General features: G+C 50.9%; 1 protein-coding gene across 1 annotated transcript; it reads right to left on the bottom strand.

Moving 5' to 3' along the window:
- Positions 1-525: 525 nt before the first annotated feature.
- Unc93a (unc-93 homolog A) lies at positions 526-11,982 on the bottom strand. Its single transcript, XM_051206055.1, is given in 8 exon segments — positions 526-860; positions 3,780-3,911; positions 5,425-5,560; positions 6,127-6,344; positions 7,686-7,814; positions 9,086-9,315; positions 9,992-10,173; positions 11,896-11,982. Coding segments are annotated over 8 exon segments (1,449 nt in total).
- Between the last annotated feature and the right edge of the window lie 11,411 nt (positions 11,983-23,393).

Raw genomic sequence — 23,393 nt, 5'->3', positions numbered from 1 at the left:
GTGTGTGTTTGGTCTGTGGGACTGTGTGTATGTATAGGCAAGAGATTGACCTTTAGGTGATTCAGTTGCTGTTAACCTTAGTGTCTGAGACAAGAGTTTCACTGGAGTTCACGGGTCTGGATAGCCAATGAGCTCCTGGCTCTTTCTGCCTCTGCCTCTCCAGCCCCAGTGCTAGAGTTACAAATGTAACTTTTTTTTTTTTTTAATGTGTGTCAAGGGTTCAAACTGGGGTCCTCATGTTCGGCCCAGAAAGCTCTGTGCTGACTGAGCCGTCTCTCCTGTCCCTGTACACAGTCATTGCTTTCTTTCTGTTGTACTAGAACTGAACGTGTGGCCCTTGTGTATGAGAAGCAAACACACCCTCACTGGGCTGTGTTCCCAGCCCATTGCATATACTGTTGGTCTGTGAGTAGAAAAATTGACTGGAAATTTGTTAAATTGAGAAAAATACGTAAAAAAAAATATATAGATGCTCTTCAGAATGCTCACATATTGCTGAAACAGGCTGTGAATAATCGCATGTACCTACTGCACCGTTGCATACGGCACCTCTGCCGCCCCCGGGCCGAGTGTGGGGCCACAGCTTGGCTGCGTTCACATTTCTTTCACTCCTCCCTTCTCTGGCTGGCTTTTCTCTTCTGTGGGAGCGGGGACCTTGCGGGCAGCCCTGGACTCCATGTACTCAACAGTCCCGTAAGCCGTTATGGTCGTGCTCAACATGCCCAAGAGAATGTAGAGCTTGGTGCTCACGCACAGAAACGAGCTGTACACAAAGCTGGTGAGGAACCCCAAGGCTTCCCCAAGACGGTAGTTCGCAAAGGCAGCTTCTTTTTTCGACTCAAACAGGATACCGTAAAAAGCTGTGGAGGAGAGACTAGACTGAAAATACTGTGTAAGACATCAGACAGGACTTGGTGAGTGGAGTGTATGTGTGTGGGGTAGAGAGCCTGAGCTCAGACTCCTGACACCCACAGAAAATGCCAGGCACTGGCCGATGACCCTGGTGCAGAGCAGGCGGGTTTCTGGGGCTTGCTCACACAGCTAAATCAAGAAGAGATCTCAGGGCAGAAAAGGAGGCTTATGGGAAACTGGTGAAATCCCAGGGTCTCTGAACCCTTTGTGAGCCATAGTGAACCCATGTCCCGACAGCAGCCGACTTTCCCTGATTGTGAAGGATGAATAGAATGGGGGCACTATCGCGTGGCTCTGTGCAGACTTGGTGCTGTCTCTGCAGCCTGTGACATATCATCCTTACTCACAAAGAAACTCTTTCAGCTCTCAGCATCAGCCTGACCTAACTGCCTCATCTGCTCAGGGCACTGGAGGCCAAGGTGACCGAGACACTGATTCCAGTCCTTAAACGAGGAGATGTGAATGAGCAAACGGGCATCTCATGTGTTGGGGAGACAGGTTAAACAAACAGGGCACCCCTGAGGAAGGCAGATTCCGTGCAAATAGCCTTACTCCGACAGGGCGGGGTGTGTTTCTAGGTGAGCATCCCATGCCTTCCACTCAGTGCAGTGGTGTGTGAGGGTTGCGATAGCAAACGCACCCACCCTCCCCTCAACGGTGAGACCCAGTGAGCAGGTAGGTAGCTAGGCACCCAGCCCCAGCAAGAAGAGCAAGTGGCTGAGGGGTTTGTAAATGGCTACTCAAATCTGCCACACCGACCTCACTCCCCGAAGACAGGGTCTCTCTGCTAGACTGCCTGGCCAAGCAAGTCTCGGCAATTCTCCTGTCGTGGTTACACCCCCCTCCCCAGGGCATCCCTTATTCAGTGGAGTCATTGTTCAAGTCACCCGCTGGACTTATGTATATCGGGTCTTAGGAAATTTGCACAGTTTAACAGAGGCGCTCTTCTGAGAATTTTATGTCCATTTAAAGAAAGGGAGAGTTAAAGTAATTACCCACATATTTCAGAGGGAAAGAAATTTTTTGTTTTGTTTTGTTTTTGTTTTTCCGAGACAGGGTTTCTCTGTGGCTTTGGAGCCTGTCCTGGAACTCGCTCTGTAGACCAGGCTGGCCTCGAACTCACAGAGATCCACCTGCCTCTTCCTCCCGAGTGCTGGGATCAAAGGCGTGTGCCACCACAACAAATTGTTTTTACAGTGATCATTTTGAACCTCTGCAGTGCTGGAGGGCGGGATAGGGACAAAGCAGGCTGCCTGTCTGGCTAGAGTTCACAGTTTGTCAGCATGCAGAGGATGGGCTGCGTCCCAGTACTCTTAGACCTGTGTGGGGTTTGATGCAATTCCTCTCTGGTGCTGGCTGGATAAGCTAAGCCCCTTAATTGCTCTGCCATGTCACTGGCTTTAATTCTGGACTTGGGGGAAAAAAGTTAAAGTGAATTTCTAATTACCCTACCCTCAACCCTCCCCCTCCACTGAACCAATATATTCCTAAGAACAGGAGCACATCCCAACCCATGAAAACCTAGCTGTTCATTTCTAGTTACTGACTTTAGTCAAAAAAAAAAAACAAACCAACCAACCAACCAAACAAACAAACAAAAAAAAAAAAAAAACTAGATGAAGGCACTACTTATCATTTGGCTTAATCTCCACTAAACGCCAACCACACTATGAAGGCAGCAGGACCTGCAGTATCCAGCTAGCTTAGGTTCCTCTAGGGCATTTTTTCCTCAGTACCTCCAGGCGAGCTCTGGAGGGCACTGTCCACCCTCTGCAACAACATGCTGTGGCCACGTGCAGATATGGAAGGAGTCACCGGACCTCGCATCCCTGGCAACCCCAGCCTCAAGCTGCTGTGGGTGTCCTGACTGACCATATCCATGTCAGGGTTCCCTCAGGCTGGGATCACTAAGACCTTCCAGATTGCAGACACAGAGCCTTGCCCTCCCTGGAACCTGCCATTAGGTGTTTGTGGGAGACTTAGGATGAGGGTCCGACCTTGGCCTTTATATCATCTATAACCATCACCCAAATGCGCATGCCATCACCTATCCTGACCCCATGCCATCCACACAGGATCCTGTGTCGTCCTTACCCTGGAGCCCTGCACTGAAGCTCTCTGAGCTACTCTTAGAGGTATAAGCGAGAGTTCCCAACATCCAGTGCAAGCACCCTGGCATCTCCGCACCTCCTCTGTCACACCACTGACTCTCCTGCCGGTTCTCTTGGGCCTTTCCTGGTGCAACCCTGGGCCTGGCACCTCCATTCCACAGCTCTGTTCTAGAGTCATGCTACCCTCGTGTCTAGGCATGCCACTCAATGGCCTCTTTGATCGGGCACTCTAACTGGGGACGGTCAAGGGGTCACGTTCTCTGTCTCTGACTCTGTGTGTGTGTGGGGGGGTGCATGGGATCTTCTGACCTCCATTTGAGATTCTGACTGTCCATCAGGGGTGCTAACCTCTGCCCACATCAGGCATCTTCCCCCTCTGTGTCCATCTCTCCATCTCCTGCGGCCTCATGCCCACAGGACACGGGGTGACGCATGTAAGAGTGTTCTGTGGCCCCTATCTTTGCGTTCTCTGGTCCTTGCCTGCCATCACTTCGGGTGGGCACACCTGTCAGCACTCCAGGGGACCACGGGCTGCACGGAGCCCCTGGTCTCTCTTGACTTGACCCTCCGTCTACATCATGCAGGCTCAGCTTAGAGAACGCACGGCAGCCCTGTCCCTTCCTCGCCCCTTCTGGCTCCAGAGTTGCCTTCAACTGGGGGCTTCGACTAGACATACACGGAGTGGCTGCCTCCTACTGGCCTTGCTACCCTCAAGAAGGCTTACCGATGCACTGCAAGCCTGTGCTGGGCACTTACCATTGTTCTGTGTCTGCCAGACGGCATCTGCCATTCCCCACAGGGCGGGGATGATGAAGAAGACAGGCAGCTGAGCCAGGGCTGGGCGCCACAGAAGGAGGGTAGTGATGCAAGAGAGGTGAATGGTAGCACCTGGTCAGAGGAAACGAGACAGGACAGTGGGTGGCTGTTCCCTCTGCCTGAGGTGGCTAGTGCCTCCGGTCACCTGTGTTGGGGGCTCCCAGATTTTCTCGTACTTGCATGGAGACAGGACGATGCAGAGAACGTGCATGTGTGTGTGTGTGAGTGACTGACTCTAAAAGGGGGTGTAACACGAATAATAAAAACCCAGAGACAGATGTTGGGGTTCAAGCGTCAAGCTGATGATCAGAGAAGCCAAGCAGCCAGTAGCTCTCACCTCTGCCCAGCTGAAAAGGCCATCCTGTCTCCACGAATCCTCGGAGGCAAAAGCTCTAAGTTCCCATCTCCTCCTGCCTTTTATTCCTCTCTCCACCTCCCTAGTACTGGGATTAAAGGTGTGTGACCCCAAGCGCTAGGACCAAAGGCATGAGCTCTGTTACTCTTTACTCTTGTGTGGGGCAGGGTGGCCTTGAATTCAGAGAGATCCATCTGCCTGTCTCACGAGTCCTGGAATTAAAGGTGTGTATCGACACTGCCTGGCTCTATGGCTTGCTAGTGTGGCTGCTGGGATTAAAAGTGTGTATCACCATTGCCTGACCTCTATGACTTATGGCTAGCTTTGCTTTCTGAACCCTTTGGCAAGCTTTAATAAATAATATATCACTACAAGGGTAGACCATGAGGACCCACAGTCTTACCAGGGCTCTGGGATATGGTACTCCAGACCCTGCTATGTGGCTGGAGGACCAGGAGATTGTCTCCCTACAGTGTGAGCTAGGCTTCTAAACAGTCCTAGGGGGGGTAAAGAGAGAAGACCAGGAGAACCCTGAACAATGATATTTGGAATTGTTCCTTGAGCCATGAATTCTGTGACAGCTATCTGGGGTGGTGGGGGGTGAGATGTACTTCCTTTTTGTGGAATAGAATATTTGTTTAACTATGTAAAGATATGTTGCATTTGTGTTGTACAATAGTTTAACTATGTAAATATATGTTGCATTTGTTTAACTATGTAGAGAGATATGTTGCCGATTTACTTTGCCTGCCTAAGTCACCTGACTGCTCTAGTAAAAAGCTGAACCGCCAGTATCAAGATGTAAGAGGGTTAGGTGGAACTGTTGTACAAAGAGAAAAACTGGCCGGGGGGTGGGGAGGGGAGGTCAGCTAGCCAGACCCAGGGGAAGGTGAAAAGTAGGACATACAAAAATGAAAGAAAGGTTAAAAAAAAAAAAAAAATGCCTGGAGAGAGACAAAACGCATATGAATAGAAACAGGTTAAATTAAGTTTAAACAAGCCTAAGCTAAGGCCAAGCATATATAATTGATAATATTAAGTCTCCATGTCATAATCTGGGGGCTGGCGGTCCAAGAAAGCCAGCTATGCGTCCTCTCCTTGGAGGAAAGCAGGAGGTAGCAGGGGTGGCTACAGGGAGAGCAGCAGGGAGACATGTCACCCACGGGGCTTGCACGGCCCTCGCTGCCCTGTGTGTGCCCTGAGCGTGTGCTGAGTGGTGCATCTACTCACCCATCCCATAGAGCGCAGTCCTGCTGATGTACTTGGCGATCTTCCCACACAGCATGGAACACGTGGAGGTGAAACCCGAGAAGCAGATCATTACGTAGCCCACGAAACGGATGCCCAGGGCGCAGGTAACAAAGGACTAGTGGAAAGAAACAGGGATGCTTTGCTGGCTTGTATATCAGAGGGATCCGCGTACGCAGGAGAGGGCCTACTTTGGGCCAGGATGGACAGACTTCTGGTCAAACTCCTTTCCACACGTTCTTTGCCAGGGGTGTGATACACTGTTCTACAGAGCATTCATAATGCCATAGAGGGACAGCAGAATCAAGGACACTTGGATGGAAGGCCGGGGGCAAGGAGGCTGGCTGCACTGGCACGGCTGGCTGAGGCTGGAATGACAAGATGTCTGATGGGAAGGGGGACCCGTGCAAATCACTGAGTCCTGGCTCCTAAACAGGCAACCACCAGGGCCAGCCATGGTGACAAGGTGAATATGATGGGAAGACAGTCGTCACGCCAGCCTCTGAGCACGGTGGTGATGAGGAAGAGGGGAAGACGAAGATAAGAAGACAGTGTCTGCGTGGGAATCAGGAGACGGGCGTCTCAGATCATAGCTTCCGCCGCTGTAGGACTGGGAAGCTGGGCCGCGGCTCTTGGGACACCCTGGGGCACCCTTAGGCAGGTACACAGCAGGAGCACTCCTACCTTTGTGTACTCTCCGTAGAGGAAGCCTTGGTGGAGCCCGCTGTACAGTGGGAGGAGTATCAGAAAGCACAGGCGCTTGTCTTTAAAGAGCGTGAAGGTGGACAGCACAGTGGACCAGACAGGTGGCGGTTCGGGCCTTGCCTCCCCTTCATTCACCAGTCTGTTCTCCACAGACTCGAGACACACAGATATCAGTAGGATGGCCAGGACACTGCTGCCTAGAAGGACACACAGACGGGCGTCAGTGCTACCAGGACCGGGTGTGCCCCACCCCTCAAAGCAAGGCACAACACCACCAAAGAGGGACACAGAAATCCATTTGTGCATAAAACACAGGCGTTTGGAGAGGGGTGTGTTTGAGGGCACTTAACAGAGGCCTCCACGGGTCTTGCGACCTTTTACTGCATTTGTGCTTTGAAACGCGTGAATGGGTTATCTGTAAAAAAAAAAAAAAAGACACACAAACAAAAATACAAAGGACCTAAAACTAGTCATTTCAACCTCAACAGTCTGGAAACCTGTAATTCCAAAATGCAGGAAGCAAATGAATCTGTCTCGGCCATCTGCCCTCTTTGCTGTTCTAGGCACCTTCACGTCCCTGCACAGGAAATGTATTTCTGTGTACGTGTTGCCTTGACTTACACGGAGGCCCCTCTGTCCCCTGCTGGTGTGAGGTGCCTTCTGTGACGTCCTTTGAGCACATGCTATTATACTTTCTCACAAGTGGTGGAAGCGTCCGCAGGGGTAGAAGCGTCCAAACTCTGGGTGTGAGACTCCCTCGGCGGGTGCGGGTCAGACTCGCTCAGGGTGTACAGCTGTGCCCTGACATTCTGTCAGTGATGTGACATTGACTGTGACACCGTGACACAGCCTTACGGAACTGTGGGCTCTATGAGGCCAGCTCTCTTGGCGAATGCTTGCCTACCCAGTCTCGGCACCCATAACAGTCTCTAGGCATAGTGGAGAGGGGGCGGGGAGATTACTTCAGCCCAGTATTTTCCACAGGTGTCTGGCCTCCCCACTGCAGAAGGGGGGCGGGGTCGATATCGAGACACCACAAGCCAGGTGACCTCTTGTTGTCCCCATCACCACATGGATGTCAACAGGCTGCCTGTCGAGCACGTGTCTGGGTCGCAGATGATCAAACACGGAAGCGACTTGGGCCACCTCCCTGGGCCCCCAGGTTTCACTCCATTATAAACCCACATTCCCATTTTAGAACTGTGCGCCCTCACATAGCGCGGTCACATGTAGCTTTGTTAGTACTGGCCGCCGATTCTGCTTTCAGAGATGAGGGCTGCAATTGGCGGCGGTGGCGGATGGGGGTGTGCGTTATCATAGCCCTCCCCCCACTACCACAAATTACACACTGCCTTCCCTACATTTGGGGAATCACCGGGGCCGACACATCCAGAGTGCAGTGGACAAGCACCGTGCTGGGAAAACTGCCTTTGTGATCATGGCATCTCTTCCGCCAGGTAAGGTGTGGCGGGGGTTTCTATAGACTCTGGATGCGAGGGACCTTCACCACAATAAGAGGTTAGGCATTTGTGCCTTACCATTGAAGATGCCCAGCAGCGTGTAGATCAGTTGCTGCGACGGACGATGGGTAGTATTGCTGGCCTCTGTACCCATCGAGCCGCAGTCTTTGGCACCGCAGAACATGAGCTGATCTTCCGGGATAGCCTCTAATGAAGTTGAAAGTCAAGAAGATGGTGTTAGAATTCTAGTGACTCAGGTCGGATGCCTGAGGCCAAAAATCAGCAGTGAAAGCACGTCAGGTGACGTGTCTTTTCTGTTTCAGGAAATGAATGCTAATTCTTTTATTTGAAAAAAAAAAAAAAAAAAAACCAGGGCTGGGGAGATGGTCCAGTAATTAGCACTGGCTGTTCTTGTAGAAGACCCAGGTTTGGTTCCCAGCACCCAACATTGGCACACAACTGTGTATAACTCCAGTTCCAGAGAATCTAATGCCCTCTCTGGCATCTGCTTGCACAGGGTACATAGACATACGTGCAGGAAAACACTTGAACCCATAAAATAACAATAAATATCACACACACACACACACACACACACACATGTGCGCGCGTGCGCGCACGCAAATTGAAACTAATGCGATAGTGTTGTCAGCTTGCCCGGATCTAGGGTCACATAGGAGGCAGCCTCTGGGCACATCTGTGAGGTGTGAGGGACTGTTATCTAGGATAGGTCAGTCTCTGGGCATGGCAGTGGGGGATTATCTCGCTACTCGAGGAATGAGTGTACTGGCCTGGCTGTATCTAGGAGCAGGTCACGGCCCTTCATCTGCTATGGCACAGAGACTGTGACATCAGTTTCTGCAGAATCCTGGCTGAGTGGCAATGATGCTTCCCTGCCTGGGACACACTGACCCTATGAGGGGATGAAGGTGGGTGACTTCTGAGCTCCCTATTGGCATGTGACCTGGGAGAAGCCAGACGCATGGCCAAGATGGAGAGACAGAAGCCATCCCAACCCAGAAATGTCACATCCAGAAATCCAGAAGGTTGAAGACCTCCAGCCTGGGCATGGCATGAAGAAGATGCTGGCTCTGCCCCTGCTGCGTGGGATTGAGGGAAGACAGGCATGGAATATTCCCCCTGTCGTGGGATAAGGCGTCCAACAGATGGTGCTAACACTGGCTTGTGGGTCAGTTTTACAGGGAAAAAAAATCCACATAAATTCTCAGCAACTCCAGGGACCCACGTTACGCTAGCAGAAGTTTGGGAATGCCCAGTTTCCTCATGACACCCTTTCCCTAGGGGCTCCCCAACCTCCACAGGGTACTTGTGGGAAAAGACGGCTGCTTAGCCTCACGATCGTCCCGAGAGTGGCAGGACTACCTGCCTCCACAGTAAGGACAGGTGGAATTGGGACCCCACTTTGCTGTCTTGGAGACCCGGCTGTTTCCCAAGGCCACTCAGCCCTCAGCCTTTACCTTTATTGGTTGTCTGGCTGAATACCAGTGAGGAAATGAGGTTGCCCCACACTCCAGAAGACTGGAATATAAGGAAGAAGATGCCAAAGTACTGGGTTACCACATCCTTGACAAGCTTTCCCTTCTTCTGTGCCTGCAAATTCCCTATGGTGGTGATGTAGGTACACTGAGCAGACCACAGAGGACCTGCACCCAGGCCCAGCATGACAGAGCTTGAGATCAGGGTGTACCTGCAAAAAGATGCAGCAGAAGGGAGGAAGGGGTCAGGGTGAGCCCCCCAAGAGGCCAGTGTGATTCCCCTCTCAAAAGCTGAGGGTACAGGGAATAGACATTGGTCCCTTGCTGGCTAAATCTCCCTGAGACTCACCTACATCAGACTCTCTAACCATCGGAGCCATGAGGATGAAGGAGGGCGGGGGTGGGGAGTGGGTAGCAAGAGAGATCCCAAGAGGAGGTCAGGAGTATGAGAGGAAGCCAGCTGGGACACAGGGAAGATAAGGTATCGTGCGGTGATATATTCACCCAACCCCCTCCCGCACCTGTAGCACTGACCACACCCTATCGGGTGTGGTCATAGGTTCGGACATAACCGGAAAAGGATTTGATTTGGGACTCGGAAGCCCCTTGGGGTCACTAAGAACATCAGGGTGTCAGGGTCTGCATCCTTGGGGCCGGAGCCGCGAGATAGTGACTTGTTTCCCGCGTAGGTTATTCTCCCCTAATAAACCCCGCATCCCCTTACTGGTCAAGCATCCCGGTTTCCACGCCTACAGTATCACAGTCCCATCCCTCCATAGAATGTCAGAGCAGGGCACTCCAACCCAGTAGCGGAGGACAGTGGGCTGCATGAGAGCTAAGGCAGGCACGCACTCCCTGGGGAGGGCCGGCCGGCTCTAGGGGCTGTACCAGTTGGCGTAGAAGTTGGCCAGGGAGAAGGTCAGGTAACAGCACATGGCGCCCACCATGGTCCACTTGCATCCAAACCTCTTGATGAGGATAGGTGAGAGGAACATTGAGGACAGCATCATAGTGCAGTAGATGGTGCTGAGGGTGGCCACCCCCAGGCCATTCTCACTGTAGAGGCTGCTCTGTGAAAGAAAGACCGGCCGTCAGAGGACTGAACCGTGTGAGTGCCCGCCCCGGCCTCGGGGACCCCCTCAAACCCTGCGCCGGCAGAACTCTTTCTTCTTCCGTCATTTGTAAGAGAAGCTGGATGAGAGGATGGGGAAGAGGAGGAGGAAGGGGCAGGAGAAGGAGGAAGAAAGTCGGGAAGAGGGGGAGGAGCGGGGAGGGAGAGGGAGGAGGAGACAGGAGGAGGGGAAGAGGGAGCATTGGCTAATGAGGATGGAAGGGGAGGAGGAGAAGGGGAAAGAGTGGCAAAGGTGTCCCCATCATCGTCCTACCTGCCCTTCCCCGTGTCCAGTGGCCACGCGTGGCTCACGCGTGGCTCAGCTGCACCCTGCTCTAGCCAGTCCCTAAAACCCCCACAATCTGTCTAAAAGATGGAGCTGAGCACCTTCCTCTGAAGTGGGCTTGCCTGGGTAGCTAGAAGCACGGTCCAGCCTGGCCCTTTTAGAAACAGTTTTGCTCTGGGAACGTCACCCACAGCCGTGAGCCTGCTTGCTTTCCAACTCTAGTGAAGCCCTGACAGCACGTGTCAACGTGGGGATTTCTCTATCACCCCCGTTATCATAACCAACTAGGGAGGGTGGTCATTTGTGACCAACAATTGCTTTTGACTGCAGACCACCGAAAAAGAAGACAGACAGGTGTCAATATCTAAGTAGAGCCATTACGTAGCAGGCAAAGGATTTGCAGGCCCGGCATTCTCCGATAAGATAAGACCACGTGGAAACACATGGATTAGTAGCTATGGGTTAATAATTAAGACAGAACTAGCCAGTAAGAAACCCAAGTCAACTGCCAAGAGCTTTATAAACTAATATAACGTCCGTGTGTTCCTTTGGGACTGAGGACAGCGGGACCTGCCGGGCCAGAAATCTCACGTTACAAGTACACGTGTATTGTATGCAGTAGACCTAATTACGTCAACATACAACATCCTCTCAGTCAGGCCAAGGGAGGTGCTTTCCACTAGAGGGCCATGCAACACCACAGAGACACTAAAGTCTAAAAAGGCGCCCACCGCCTTCAGCTGGTGAACACACAGGCACCGTGAGAACCCAGAGAGCCAACATCAGCCCGGGCCTGGTATTGCCAATACTACATGAAACCTCGTCTTAAAAGAAAGGGGACAGAGAATGGAAGAATACCAGGAAAGGAGAAAAAAAGGGAAGAGGAGGGAAAGAAGGAAGATGGATGGACGGACGGACGGACGGACAGATGTCCTAGTTTTCACTGTAATCACCACAGGAAAAAAATGTCAAATCCTCCCCAGGCCCACATGAGCTAGATGCACATGATCCCCCAAGCCCAGCTTCTTGGAGGGAGCTACTCGGTTTTCATGCAGACTCAAAGACCCGAGGAAGAAGAAGGATTCCATAACTGTTCAAAAGTGAGCATTGACCAATTGACGTTTCTGCCCAGAGCACATAAAATCCACAATAGTTTCCTTTATCTCTTTTTAACCACTCAAAAGCAAAGTGTCCTGAGTCCTCCTCCTCCTTACTCCACGGTTACACACACACCTGGGCTGTGGAGCTCTGGCGTCACTGTGGGGGGAACAAGACCAAATCTTACAGGGCTTCATTTGAAAAACAAGAATTGCTCCAGGGAGGGTGTGTGTGTGGAGGGGGGGGGAAGAGGGGGTATCAGGGGTGAATTGGATAACATGCCGAGTATCATCTCACCTGCAGATTCTGCAGGCCCCCGTATGCCGTGAAGAGAAGGAAGAATCCACAGGACACCACTAAGACATTCTTCAGGTTTTTCTCCATTGTGCCGATAGACTCGCGTCACTACCAGTGGATGCCGGTGGGTGCATAAGCTTGTGCGTCCCTGAAAGAAACCAATCAGAACACAAGAAATGGAACCTGTGACAAACAGTCCCATCGTCTCTGAGTTAGAAGTTGGTTGGCCGTTAAAACCGTGGATAGTTGATAGTCTTGGCAGGTTCAAGTTCACCTTACTCTTGCCCTTTGTGAAAAGATTGTGACTCCCACCCATCACTTCCCTTGCCATTGTTTCCTTGTTACTTGCAGATAGGAACGTCACATCTTGTGTGCCTTTGACAGTAACTCCTGCATCCAGAGAAACTGCCAACAGTACAAAATGTGGAATATCCGTCTGTCCTAAAGAGCAGAGCAGATGGTGCACACTTTTAATCCAAGCACGCGGGAGGCAGTGGTAGTCTGATATCTGTGAGTTCAAGGACCAGCCTGGGCAACAGAGCGGGTTCCAGGACAGTCAGGGCTACACAGAGAAAGCTTGTCTGGGAAAACCCGAATAATAAAGGAAGAACAAAGCAAAAGACATCAGCTTTTAGATGCCTCATCCAGCGTCTGAAGAACAATGTTATACGATAAGATCCCAGGGCCAGAGACTTGGGGCAAAGACATGATTTCACAACATTGCAATGATGTTTTAAGTGATGAATATGGCACTTCATTACACGCAGAGAACAATTTTATAGGTATAATTAGCATTTGAAACCTTGGACAGCTTATAAGACAGCAAACCCAGGATTTCAGCCCAGAGCTGTGCTGCGTGACTCAGAAGCTGCCCGCCACGTGTAGCCACTGAGTTCTTAATACACAGCTGGCACTCACCGTGGAACTGAGTTTGGACTTCACTCAGCTGATTAACATTAAAAACCCATGTGTGCCCAGGTTAGGTCCAGAGTGTCAAACAGTGTTCTACACACTGTGTGCAAGAGAAACAAACAAACAAAAAACACCCCATGCTGGACATGGTGCCATACCCCTTTAGTCCCAGCGCTCTGGTGGCAGAGGCAGGCAAATCGCTTTGAATTTGAGGCCAGCCTGGCTCCAGGACAGAGTTCCAAGACAGCCAGGCCTTCATAGTGAGACCTTTTCTCCCCAAAGCACTCTTCTAACCAGTTGTTAGTAAAGTGCATTGTTTTTAGACAGCTCCCAGAGTGCTCTGTCCTCAGACCAAGCAAGTGAATCCTACAGCCTTGGTAACTGCCATGCCCACCAATAATGGAGATAAGGCTCTGTGGCTTAACTTGTTCCTCCTAAGGGGGGGAAAAAAAAACAGGCCTTGTGGGATACATGGATTTAAAGGCTGACTGAACGTGAGCTATTATGCTGATAACGGATATGAGTACAAACTGGGCTAGCAGGATATTCTAATGTGGGATGAGGGGACTCCACTACCCAGTCAGTGAAACACTTAAATCATAAGCATGAGGACCTGAGTCTGATCCCCAGCTCGGGTAAAAATACCGGGTGTGGTGGTGCGCATTTGTAATGCCAGGGTTGTGAGGTGGGAAGAGGAGAGGGTCCCTAGGACCCACCCACCACCAGTCTAGCCTAATTGGCGAGCTCCAGACCAATGTGAGAGCCTGTCTCAAAAGAGGTAGACAGGGGACCATTGCATTGTGGTGAAAGGCCCAGCCCCTCCCCCAGCCCCCTGCTTTGGCAGCCATGGCAGGCTGCAGAAAAGACAAAGCGAGACATAAACCCCCTGACTCAGCAGGATGTGCTGAGCCCCCCACCTTGCCCTAATCACTGGGAAGCAACCTCCAGATACCCTTCATGCGGCAAGGAACAAATCAGAAGTTAGCTGGCAGGCTCTGGATGTGCTTTGCTGATAATAGTGGAATGCAGTAGGTAGCAATGGCCCTGGATGGCCTCTCTAGGTACAGCAATCTTCCTGCAGCTGCAGCTGACCAGTGAACTCAAGACAGGCTCCCCCAGCCCAGAGCTGCACCAATCCTGAGACTGTTGCTATGCAACGAGCAGAACCCAGACACCTACCCCCAATATATTCCCTGCCCCTCTGTTACTGGGGTCCCTCCTCCTCCACCCACTGTATTGGACAGACAGGACTCATAAAAAGACTCTTTGCTTTTGCATCAGACATGGTCTCTTGGTGGTTTTGGAGGTTCAGAGTATGGGCACAACAAAATCCTGTCTCAAAAGCCTGAAGGTATCCTCTGGCTTCCACATGCTGGCGCACCTATGCGCACAAGAACACACACACAGAACTTTGAAAAGTGTTCTAGCCCTGGAAACCATCGTGCACCATGATCCTCAGTCTCTACATTTCAGTTTCCTGTTGAAAAAGGAAGCTGTGAAAGTTCAAGAGGCTAACAGTGTAGAGAGTCCCGGAACCATCCTAAATCGCAGCCATCACCAGCAAATGACAGTAAGACAAGGCGAGCCGAAGAAATAAAGCAGTGTAGTACTTGGAGTCACGTGGTCTGTCGCACACAAGCCCACAAGCCTTGCCAAGTTGACGAACTTTCAACTTCATTTCATGGCTTCTGGTTTCTTTGAAGACGTCTTTGTAGTCTTCAACTCCATCACCCTGCCTATAATTACCCCAAATGACTTGTGTGCAATGGGAAAACGCCTAGTATTTTCTTTTGCTCCATTAGTGTCTCAGCCTTACCAGGACTATGTTCTGGAGTCGGCAACTCTCCTTGAAAGCAACTTCTAATAGCTGCTGTCTCGGCTCTTTGTGTTCCTTCTAGATCTTCCAGGGACCTCGGTGTCCATGGAAATCCCCTGAGAGGTCTAGTTTCCCTTTGGCAAGTCAGAGCCAATGTCCTTCGAGCTGCTCTCCTCATTGGGAATTGGGTTGTGGCATCAATGTTTCAGCCATGTCTTTCCCTTAGCATTCTCCTATCTACGTCAAGGGGGAATGTTGAAAATGGGAGACATAGAAGCCTGCAAGAGATGTTCTTCAAGAGACGTCTAAAGCATTGCCCGGTCTCTAACGTGAAATGAGTTTTAGACGCAATCTTTTCTCAGCCAAAAATCAAGGATGCTCTTACTGTCCCTTATCCTGACTACTGTCCGGGCTGGCTGACGCATCCCTGCAGACCTGCAATTGGATGGGAGGAGAGACTAGCAAGCTCTGTACCCAAAAGCTGATCTTACCATGAAAGAGAACCTGACCCAAGGCCGAGCTCCTAAGGGAAGGCACTCAGACATGAACAGTACAAGTATCGGATGTATGAGGCATCACCCCACCTACAGATAACTTCTGTCTTAGGCTTCCCACTACTGAGGTGGAACACCGTGGCCCAAAGCAACCTTGGGTTTAAATAAGAATGGCCCCCACAGGCTCCTGTATTTGAATGCTGAGTCATCCGGTAGTGGCTCTATTTGAGGATGAGGAGCTGGCCTTGTGTGGGTGGGCCTTGAGGTTTCAAAAGCTCACACCGGGCCCAGTATCCCTCCCTGTGCTTACAGATCCAGATATAGAATACTCAGCTACTTCTCCAGCACTATGCCCACCTGCGTGCTGCCAAGCTCCTTGCCACGGTGACAATGGACCAACCCTCTGAAACTGTAAGCCAGCCCAGTTAAATGTGTCCTTTTATAAGAGTTGCCATAGTCATGGTGTCTCCTCACAGCAATAGAGACCCCGACTAAGATAGGGAGGAAGAGGTTTAGTTCATACTACAACTCTTGGATCACACCACAGCAGGAACTCAACGCAGGAACCTGGAGATGGGAGCTGAAGCAATGGCCATAGAGGAACATAGAGCCTTGCTCTTTCTGACTTAGTCAGTTTTCGGTCATATACACCCCGGGACCGCCTTGCCAATGGCAGCACCACTGCGGTACGCTGAGCACTCCACGTCAGCCATCAACCAAGACAATCAATGGACATAGAGTGTAGGGCCCGGAGGCACCTTGAGCAAGCCTGAGCTGTTGGCTGGAACATCTTGTCCTCCCTGACCACCACCACCCGAATTGTTATAGGTACTCTTCCTCTTTTGCTAACACACATCTTCTGGGGAGGAGCTAAGTCTGGAAACCCTGTTATTTTCCACTTGTGCTGTGAGCCAGTATATAAGCCTTGTTTCTTATTTCAATCTCTAGGCCTTCACTCGACTAGTGGAGCTGGCGCTACAATAGAGGAGCGTCATCTGACTTTGCTGTCATATACACCCCAGGACTGCCTTGCCATCAGTCAAGGCAATCAAAGCCCACAACCTGTGGACAGCTTCTTTTCGGCTAAGACTTCCCCCTTCTCATGTGAACTCCAGCTTGTGTCAAGTCCGTAAACAAATCAATAAAACCACACGAGTGGAACAGCATCCACTCAGGACTGAAGCCGAGGTCTCACAGCTGTGCTCAGACGCGAGCTCACAGAGTGGAGAGAGAGCAGGGACTCCGTGTTTGGTGCAGGCCTCAAGGAAGAAGCCTTCCAACCTCAGGAGGCCATTGGTGCAGCTCGCCAGCCTTGACCCAAAGCTGGGTCCCTGGACTTCCCCATCACATCACTCCCTCCATAAACTCCCTGCTGAGGATGGGAAGACTGTTCTCTGTTTGAGGGAAGTCTCAGCAATCAGTGACTCCTGTGACCAAGCTGCTATCAAGTTTGTTTTCTTGTTTGTTTGTGCTTGTGTGTTTTGGGTTTTTTGTTTTTGTTTTGTTGTTGTTTACATTTACGTTTGGAATCTAAAAGAGGCACCAAATAAATGGTCGTCGATTCTGTTAATTTTTCCAAAGGGAAACGAAACATAAATATTCACACGGTGGAGACTGACTGCTGTCAGTATGGACACGAGCCTGTGCTCATGGGGGCAAAGTGCCAGAGGAGGAAACAGACACCAACAAAACTAAGCAAATGCAGAGGCCATTCAAGCAAACTCACGTAGACTGTAAGAGCCGAACTAAAGGGAAAGCAGTCAACAAAACACAACTAGGGCAGGAAACATACGTGTAAACCCATATCCACAAGGGCAGTCGAGTAAATCCCACCACCCAGGACAGCAGCTCTGATCCACAAATGCCCCCAGGGGCAGATAGATACCCTGCCATTAGGAAGGGAAAGCCAATGAGCACTGTCAGCTCAGTGAAGTAGGCAACTCACTGTGTTCACGGTTACCTTGAGAGCTGAGAGACACCTTCGTGCGTGCCCACAGCACTTGGACAAGGTGCACACAAGTGGAAACTGAGATGCTGTGTCCTGTGCATTCTCGTAATTGATTGCTCCGTTCCCAGGAGCAAAGACACATTAGTTTGTTCTGGGAAAACTCAAAGAATGAGTTTTCGTCCGGTCCCCACAACACATGCCCACCCACAAATCTAGTACTCTGTCCCCATGCTAGATAAAGGTCATCTGAGTCTATTTACCTAGCTTCATGGCCTTCTTGCTTCCAGCTGTTAAGAGTGCCAATGTGGTTTCAAGGTTAACCCCCCCCCACCCCCACACAAACACCAGGGTTTCTCTGTGTAACAACCCTGGCTGTCCTGGAACTTGCTCTGTAAACCAGGCTGGCCTTGAACTCACAGAGATTCACCTGACTCTGCCTCCTGAGTGCTGGGATTAAAGGTGTGTGCCACCACCACCAGGCTTCCAAGTGAAAATTTTAATGCACTGTTTAGAACCATTGTGACACTTGTTTTATGTTAGCAAACAGCAAAGCCTATTCGTAATGTCCACTCTGCTGGCAATGACCAGACTAAGAACTATCGAACCAGTCATGGGGAAGATTTGTAGGTAGATCTCAGAGGCAGGGAAACTCCCCAATGTTATTAAGGCCATTTATAAGGACTGTGGGGCTAGAGAGATGTCTCAGTGTTTAAGACCAGCTGTTGCTCTTCCAGAGGACCTGAGTTCAATTCCCAGCTCTCACATAGTGGCTTACAACTGTAACTCCGGTCCCAAGGGCTCTAATGCTCTCTTCTGTCCTCCATGGGCACCAGGCACACACAGGGTGCACATACATACATGTAGGCAAAGCACTCACATATGTAACATTAACAGGAAGATTAGTGCTTCGCTTGAAAAACATAGGAAAAGCTCATTTTCATGAAAAATCACATATGTACATATGTATATATACATGAACATTGTTGCAGGATATTTGATCACACTGTCAACCCCAAGGATTGCATTATCTACTGGAAAAATGTGTTTCTAGTTGTGGTGTTGGTTCAGCCCTAGCATACATCTTTAAACTAAGAGCTTCCTGCTTGAATATTGTAAACAGGATTTTAAAAAGTCAGCCACAGGTTCGGAGGTGGAGCAAGCAATCAGTTGATAGAAAGTGAACACAGGATTATTAAGAAAAAAGAAAGTCTTAGACAGTAAGAGGGAGTCAGGAGGACAGATAGACACACAGGAAGTAGAAGGGAGGGACACGTTCCCTTAGAGGAGAGTTTTTGAGAAGATGTAGGAGAAGAAAGGTTTCTGGGACCTCAGCTGAGGAGCAAGGTCAGCTGGTGCTTTCTCTGCCTCTCTGAGCTAACAGACTATCACCCCAGCATCTGGCTCCCAAGTCTTTATTGGTAAAATCGAATGACGGAGATGTTGTTAAAAGCAACAGAATATATTGTAAAAACATGCACTTGTGAGGCACATCACATTGTGTATTCAGTGTATGTCTGTATAAGCATACTGTGTGCACGTATCTATATACAACGAGTCCCTGGTTTGATTCATCAAGTAAGGAAAGGCATATATATATATATATATGCCTTTGTGTGTTGGCTATACCTACATACTATTCTATCCTTATAGACCATCTGATTTTCGAAAGAAAAACATTCTTAAGGGAACAATACTTACAACAATAAAATTTCTCAGGAGGGACTCTGCAAAGTAAGTAAACTAGGACATCCATTGAGTGTGGGCAATCCCTTCCTGCAATGGTCTGCTGGGGGCAGCCGGGGTCTTGCCATAGGCCCCACATCTGGCTTCTTTCCAACCATCACACACAGATCAAGCCACAAGAGCTGCTTTATGTTCATGGGTCACCTGTGTTCATGATGTCTGTTTGGCCTGCTTCCCCACGGTATCTACCTGTCCACACCCAAGCCCAGGGACTTACCCAGACATTGGAAAGAGCATGCTGAGTGTGGAGAGAATCAATCAACCTATGCTACCTGAGCCTTGCCTCCTTCCTGCAGTTCCCCTCGGGGCACATGGATGGGAACCACCTTTTAGTGGAGCTTATTTACCTTGTTCTAAAAGGAAGCCCCAAGCTCATCCCAGAGCCCAGACAAACCCCGGGAGACAGCTGTGCAGATTGGGGCTGCTCACCTAGCATGTGTCTCCTGAATTCTGTGCCTTAGGTTTGGAAGAGGCCTGTCACAAAACCAAGCCAGACCCCTCCTCCCAGCCTGATCCCGTGGTTTAGGGGCTGCTCTTGGGTGACCAGCCTTCCCCAAGGCAAGGGGACGTGCACCCAGCCATACCTGCCCATCCCTTTTGATCTGTCTTCGGTGGTACTGCCTAGCAGGGTCCCAAGGCTGAGATGGCCTGGTAAGGGCAGGGAGACTGTAACCCACTGGGCTGGGGAAGAAAGCAGGCTGATGTAGGGAACTGAAAGTGGGCAGGATTGTGACTCACAAGGGAGGGCAGGAGCTCTGGGCTCACAGCTGCAGTTGTGGGGTGTCAGCCGCTGAGGGTGGCCAGCTTCCCCATGGTGATGTTAGAGCCCCCAACGAGACACACCCCTAAGTGCTCTCAAACAGTTGTTAAAGTTCATGGCCCACTTTCAGAACTCATCAAAGAATCAGGGATAAACAGGAACTACGCCCCTGTCTTGTCTTCCTGAGCCAGTGGCTGGCACCTGCTGGCTTGGACACTTTTTAGTTTATCTTAGGGCTGAAGAATTAGAATCTGTTGTGAGACTCACCCTATCTGGAAGAAAAGGGAAAGGAATGTCAAGCCCCAGGAAGATGGTGGATTTGGGGTCGGGGCTATGTTGGACACGCAGGAAAGATTGTACCTCCCTGGAGAATTAGCCAGTGGGCATTCAGGGTGCAGGAAAATGTGATTTTAAAGGATAGTTTTATACCAAATTGGCACACCAGGCCTTTTTTTTTTTTTTTTTTTTTTTTTTTTTTTTGCGCTTCTTTTCCTAAATGCTGCAAAACCGAAAATAAACCTACCTGGGCTTTTATTATGAAGTGGGTACAGTTTCTCACACCAACTCTGGATAGGTGGCCTCTGTCTGTACCTGCAGGAGTCCTAAAGTAGCAACGCTGTAGGCTCAGTCATGTGACCTCAAGTAAGCCAGGGTAAGTTTAGTTTGTAGTTGGCACTGACCAGAATTCCTCTGTGGCCCTGGTAAGCCACTCACTGCACTTCCCAAGTAGACCTTGCAAGTCTGCTTTGGGAAACAGAGTGAGCGAGCAAAGGGCTCAGAATGCAGGGTGGGCACCCAGCCCCTCGAACCAACCCTTTCTCCCTATGCTCAGCCTGTCTTCAGGACTCCTTTCTCTGCCTTATCCAGCACCTATTGTGTGTTAGCCACTGTGTCTGGGGAGCTGAAGTCACCCATGCTCACAGCCCCCGGGGAAAGCGTGAGCTAGAGCTAGCATCAGAGGCTCGGAACAACCCTCTCTGGGTTCTGCCCGAAGGAACAAGTGGATTGAGATGCCCGTGTGCTAATATTGCATCGACTTCTGCGACAAGTGTTCCTTCCAAAAAGCCCTGGAGAGTTAGTTGTTCTGCAGGGCAGCCCAGACTAGGAAGGGAGAGCCGACAGGGGTCTGTGCAGAGCAAGGTGGTCCAGGGTGGGGTTGGGGGGGGGTGAGGAGCAAGATTCCATCAAAGCAGCAGGGATCAGGGGGATTTGTAACCAAGACCCTCCATTTCTTCAGACCTGTAAGTGAAGAACAAAACCCAAGCCCAAATGTGTGTGTTGTCTGTCTGTGTGTCTGTCTGACTGCATGTGCCTACATGTACATCTCTCAGTACGGAGGAGGAAGGGGCTGCCCACACAGGGCTTCCTTCAACATCACACCGATGGTCTTAGGTATGGCTCCAACTGGCCTCTTTGTCCACCACCCTCCATTTCAAGTGTCAAATTTACTCCCGTGCAGGTTTCTGAAAACCCATAGCCAAAGGGAGAACCCGTCCTTGGGCATTCACTATGCTATCACTCATGGCCCACGCTGGTACCCACTGCACCCAGATGTCAAGAAAGCATCGGTGGGGTATGCCGTCACCAGAAATCTCTGCTTTCCTCCCCCCCCCCTTGCTATAGGAGCAGCCTCACCACCGTTGCTCAGGTGTGACTTTGGTACCCTGCCTTCTCAGGCTCACAGGAGGTCAGTCCCTAGGGACTGGGCCACACACCTGTCTGTCCCTTGTAGCAGAGTTGGTGGCGGAGATTAGAACCGCCTGACCTCAGACAGTAGCGGGGGCATAGAGAAGAACAGATCGTGGTCTGCGGGTACCCCGAGCCGTCCCCAGCTCTGTCACCCTCTTTGCAGACTGCAGACCTTCTGAGCAGGTTCTCCCAGCCATCCCTAGCTCTAAGTCACCCTCTGCAGCCCGCCCACCCTCCTGCAGAGCTTTAGAGGTCTGAAGCCATGCTCCCGATTATCCTCAGTGTTCAAGCAACCTTTGTTTCCCACAGAGGTCTGAGGCCAGGCCATTCCCATTCAAGGTCGTCCCCCCTCAACCCCCCACCCCATCCCCCCCACGCCAACACAGCGATTCTCAACCTTCCTGATGCTGCGACCCTTTAAAACGGTCCCTCGACCATAAAATTATTTCTTTGTCACCTCGTAACTATAATTTTGCTACCGTCATGAGTTGTAATATAAATATCTGATATGAGATCCTTGGAGGTCGTGACCCACAGGTTGAGAACCACTGTTTGGGCCTAACAGACCCGTTGCCCGTGATATCCCACGCCCATTCATGTGGGACTCTGAGGACAACTGTGAGCTTCCTAAATTTTAGTAAGACGGTGGAGCCCTGATTTCCGTGACAGCCCCAGTCCTGGTAGGGAAAGGGCCCTCACCCAGAGGAATCAGGAATCTGTCTCCAAATGCTCTAGACAAACCCCAATCCCCAGCCGTAAGGGGGCTGGGTTGTCATGTTTTGTGGGGCACCTGCCCCTCTGCATACCTCCTTCCACCTTCCAGACCCTAGAGCCCACCTGCAAGGTTCTTCAGGGACCATGCACACTGGGACCTTGTTCTGGTGCTGGATGGCAAGTGTCTGCAGCCCGAGCAAGTTCTGCCACTTTATCTCTGGTTAGTGAGAGCCTGAGACCTAAGGCTAGAGCCACCGCGGATAGCCTCGGGGCTTAGTTCTCTGGAATGAAGGCTGGGTGTGACCTCCCCAGGCTTTTCTTGGGAGAAAACTTAGTTAATTATAGGAATTTCCTCTTCAGTGAGACTCTCCTGACAGCAGGCTGATGTAGCCATTGATGATGGCTCTGTGCTACAGAGGAGGGAAGTTTCCCCTCTCTGTCAAGGAGACAGGAAATTCAGAGTGAGGTCACCAGCAAACCAGGACCAGCGTTCCTCCACAGCACCTGAATCTTCCTAGAAATAACGTATTTGCCTTCCTTCAACATTCCAGTGCAAAATTCTAGGGAAAGAGTGAATGAGGCGGTCAGGTCCCCTCTGAGCCAGCCAGCCGGTCAGCCACAGATGAACGCCACCCCAGGCAGGGTGTTCAAAGAGTCGTCACGTGACCCCAGGCCCTACCCCTGTGGATGGGACAGGCTAGAGGGCTGAGAGAGGAAGGCACCTGTGCCCGGCCATTGGGGTTGTAGGGTGGAGAAAGTCTCTGTGTCAAGATCCTTCCACTTGGGGCCAGAGGGCCAGGCTTCCCTCCCCAGGGGCCACAGTCAGTGCTCCTATCACATCTTCTTCCAACACGTCCACAGATGATTACTACGCTCACAGGCTTTGGTCAGAAGCCAGAGCCTGCTTGTCCATTACCTGAAACCAGCTGCATTCCTGGCGTCACATTTACAGAATAAAACACGGAATCTGTACCAGGTTGGGCTTCCAGCGGGGACGCCTAGAGCAAGCTGCGGCTGCTATAATTCCTCTCTGTCATGTGGGCTTCTCTGCGGGACCTTTGTTTCCCGCTTTGACCTACTTCCCCGGATGCTCTTTTGAAGGGCTCATTGGCATTTTGTTGGGTGCCAGTGTTGTGGCAAGGGGCCAGAGGCAAAGCCATGGATGGCGTTGGTCTTTGGTTTCACGGACTTCTCATCCGATGGGAGGTGGTGTTACCAGGGCCTGTATCGTGGCATTCCTTCCCAAGGGGCGTAGAGGTTTGGCTGTCCCTTCCCAGGGCTCTGAAGTTGGTCTGGAGAGTGGGCGCCTGAGTTAAAACTTGAGGACATGTTCAAGAAGCCGGAGCAATTGAGCCTGGGGTGTCCACAGCAAGCCAGGATAGTAGCAGGAAGCAGACAGGGGTCAGATGGAAGACTGGAAAC

This window comes from Phodopus roborovskii, unplaced genomic scaffold (genome assembly GCF_943737965.1).
Source record: "Phodopus roborovskii unplaced genomic scaffold, PHOROB, whole genome shotgun sequence".
Classification (NCBI taxonomy): domain Eukaryota; kingdom Metazoa; phylum Chordata; class Mammalia; order Rodentia; family Cricetidae; genus Phodopus; species Phodopus roborovskii.
The sequence above is the reverse complement of the archived record's forward strand: the minus strand, read 5'-3'. Positions and strand labels throughout refer to the sequence as shown.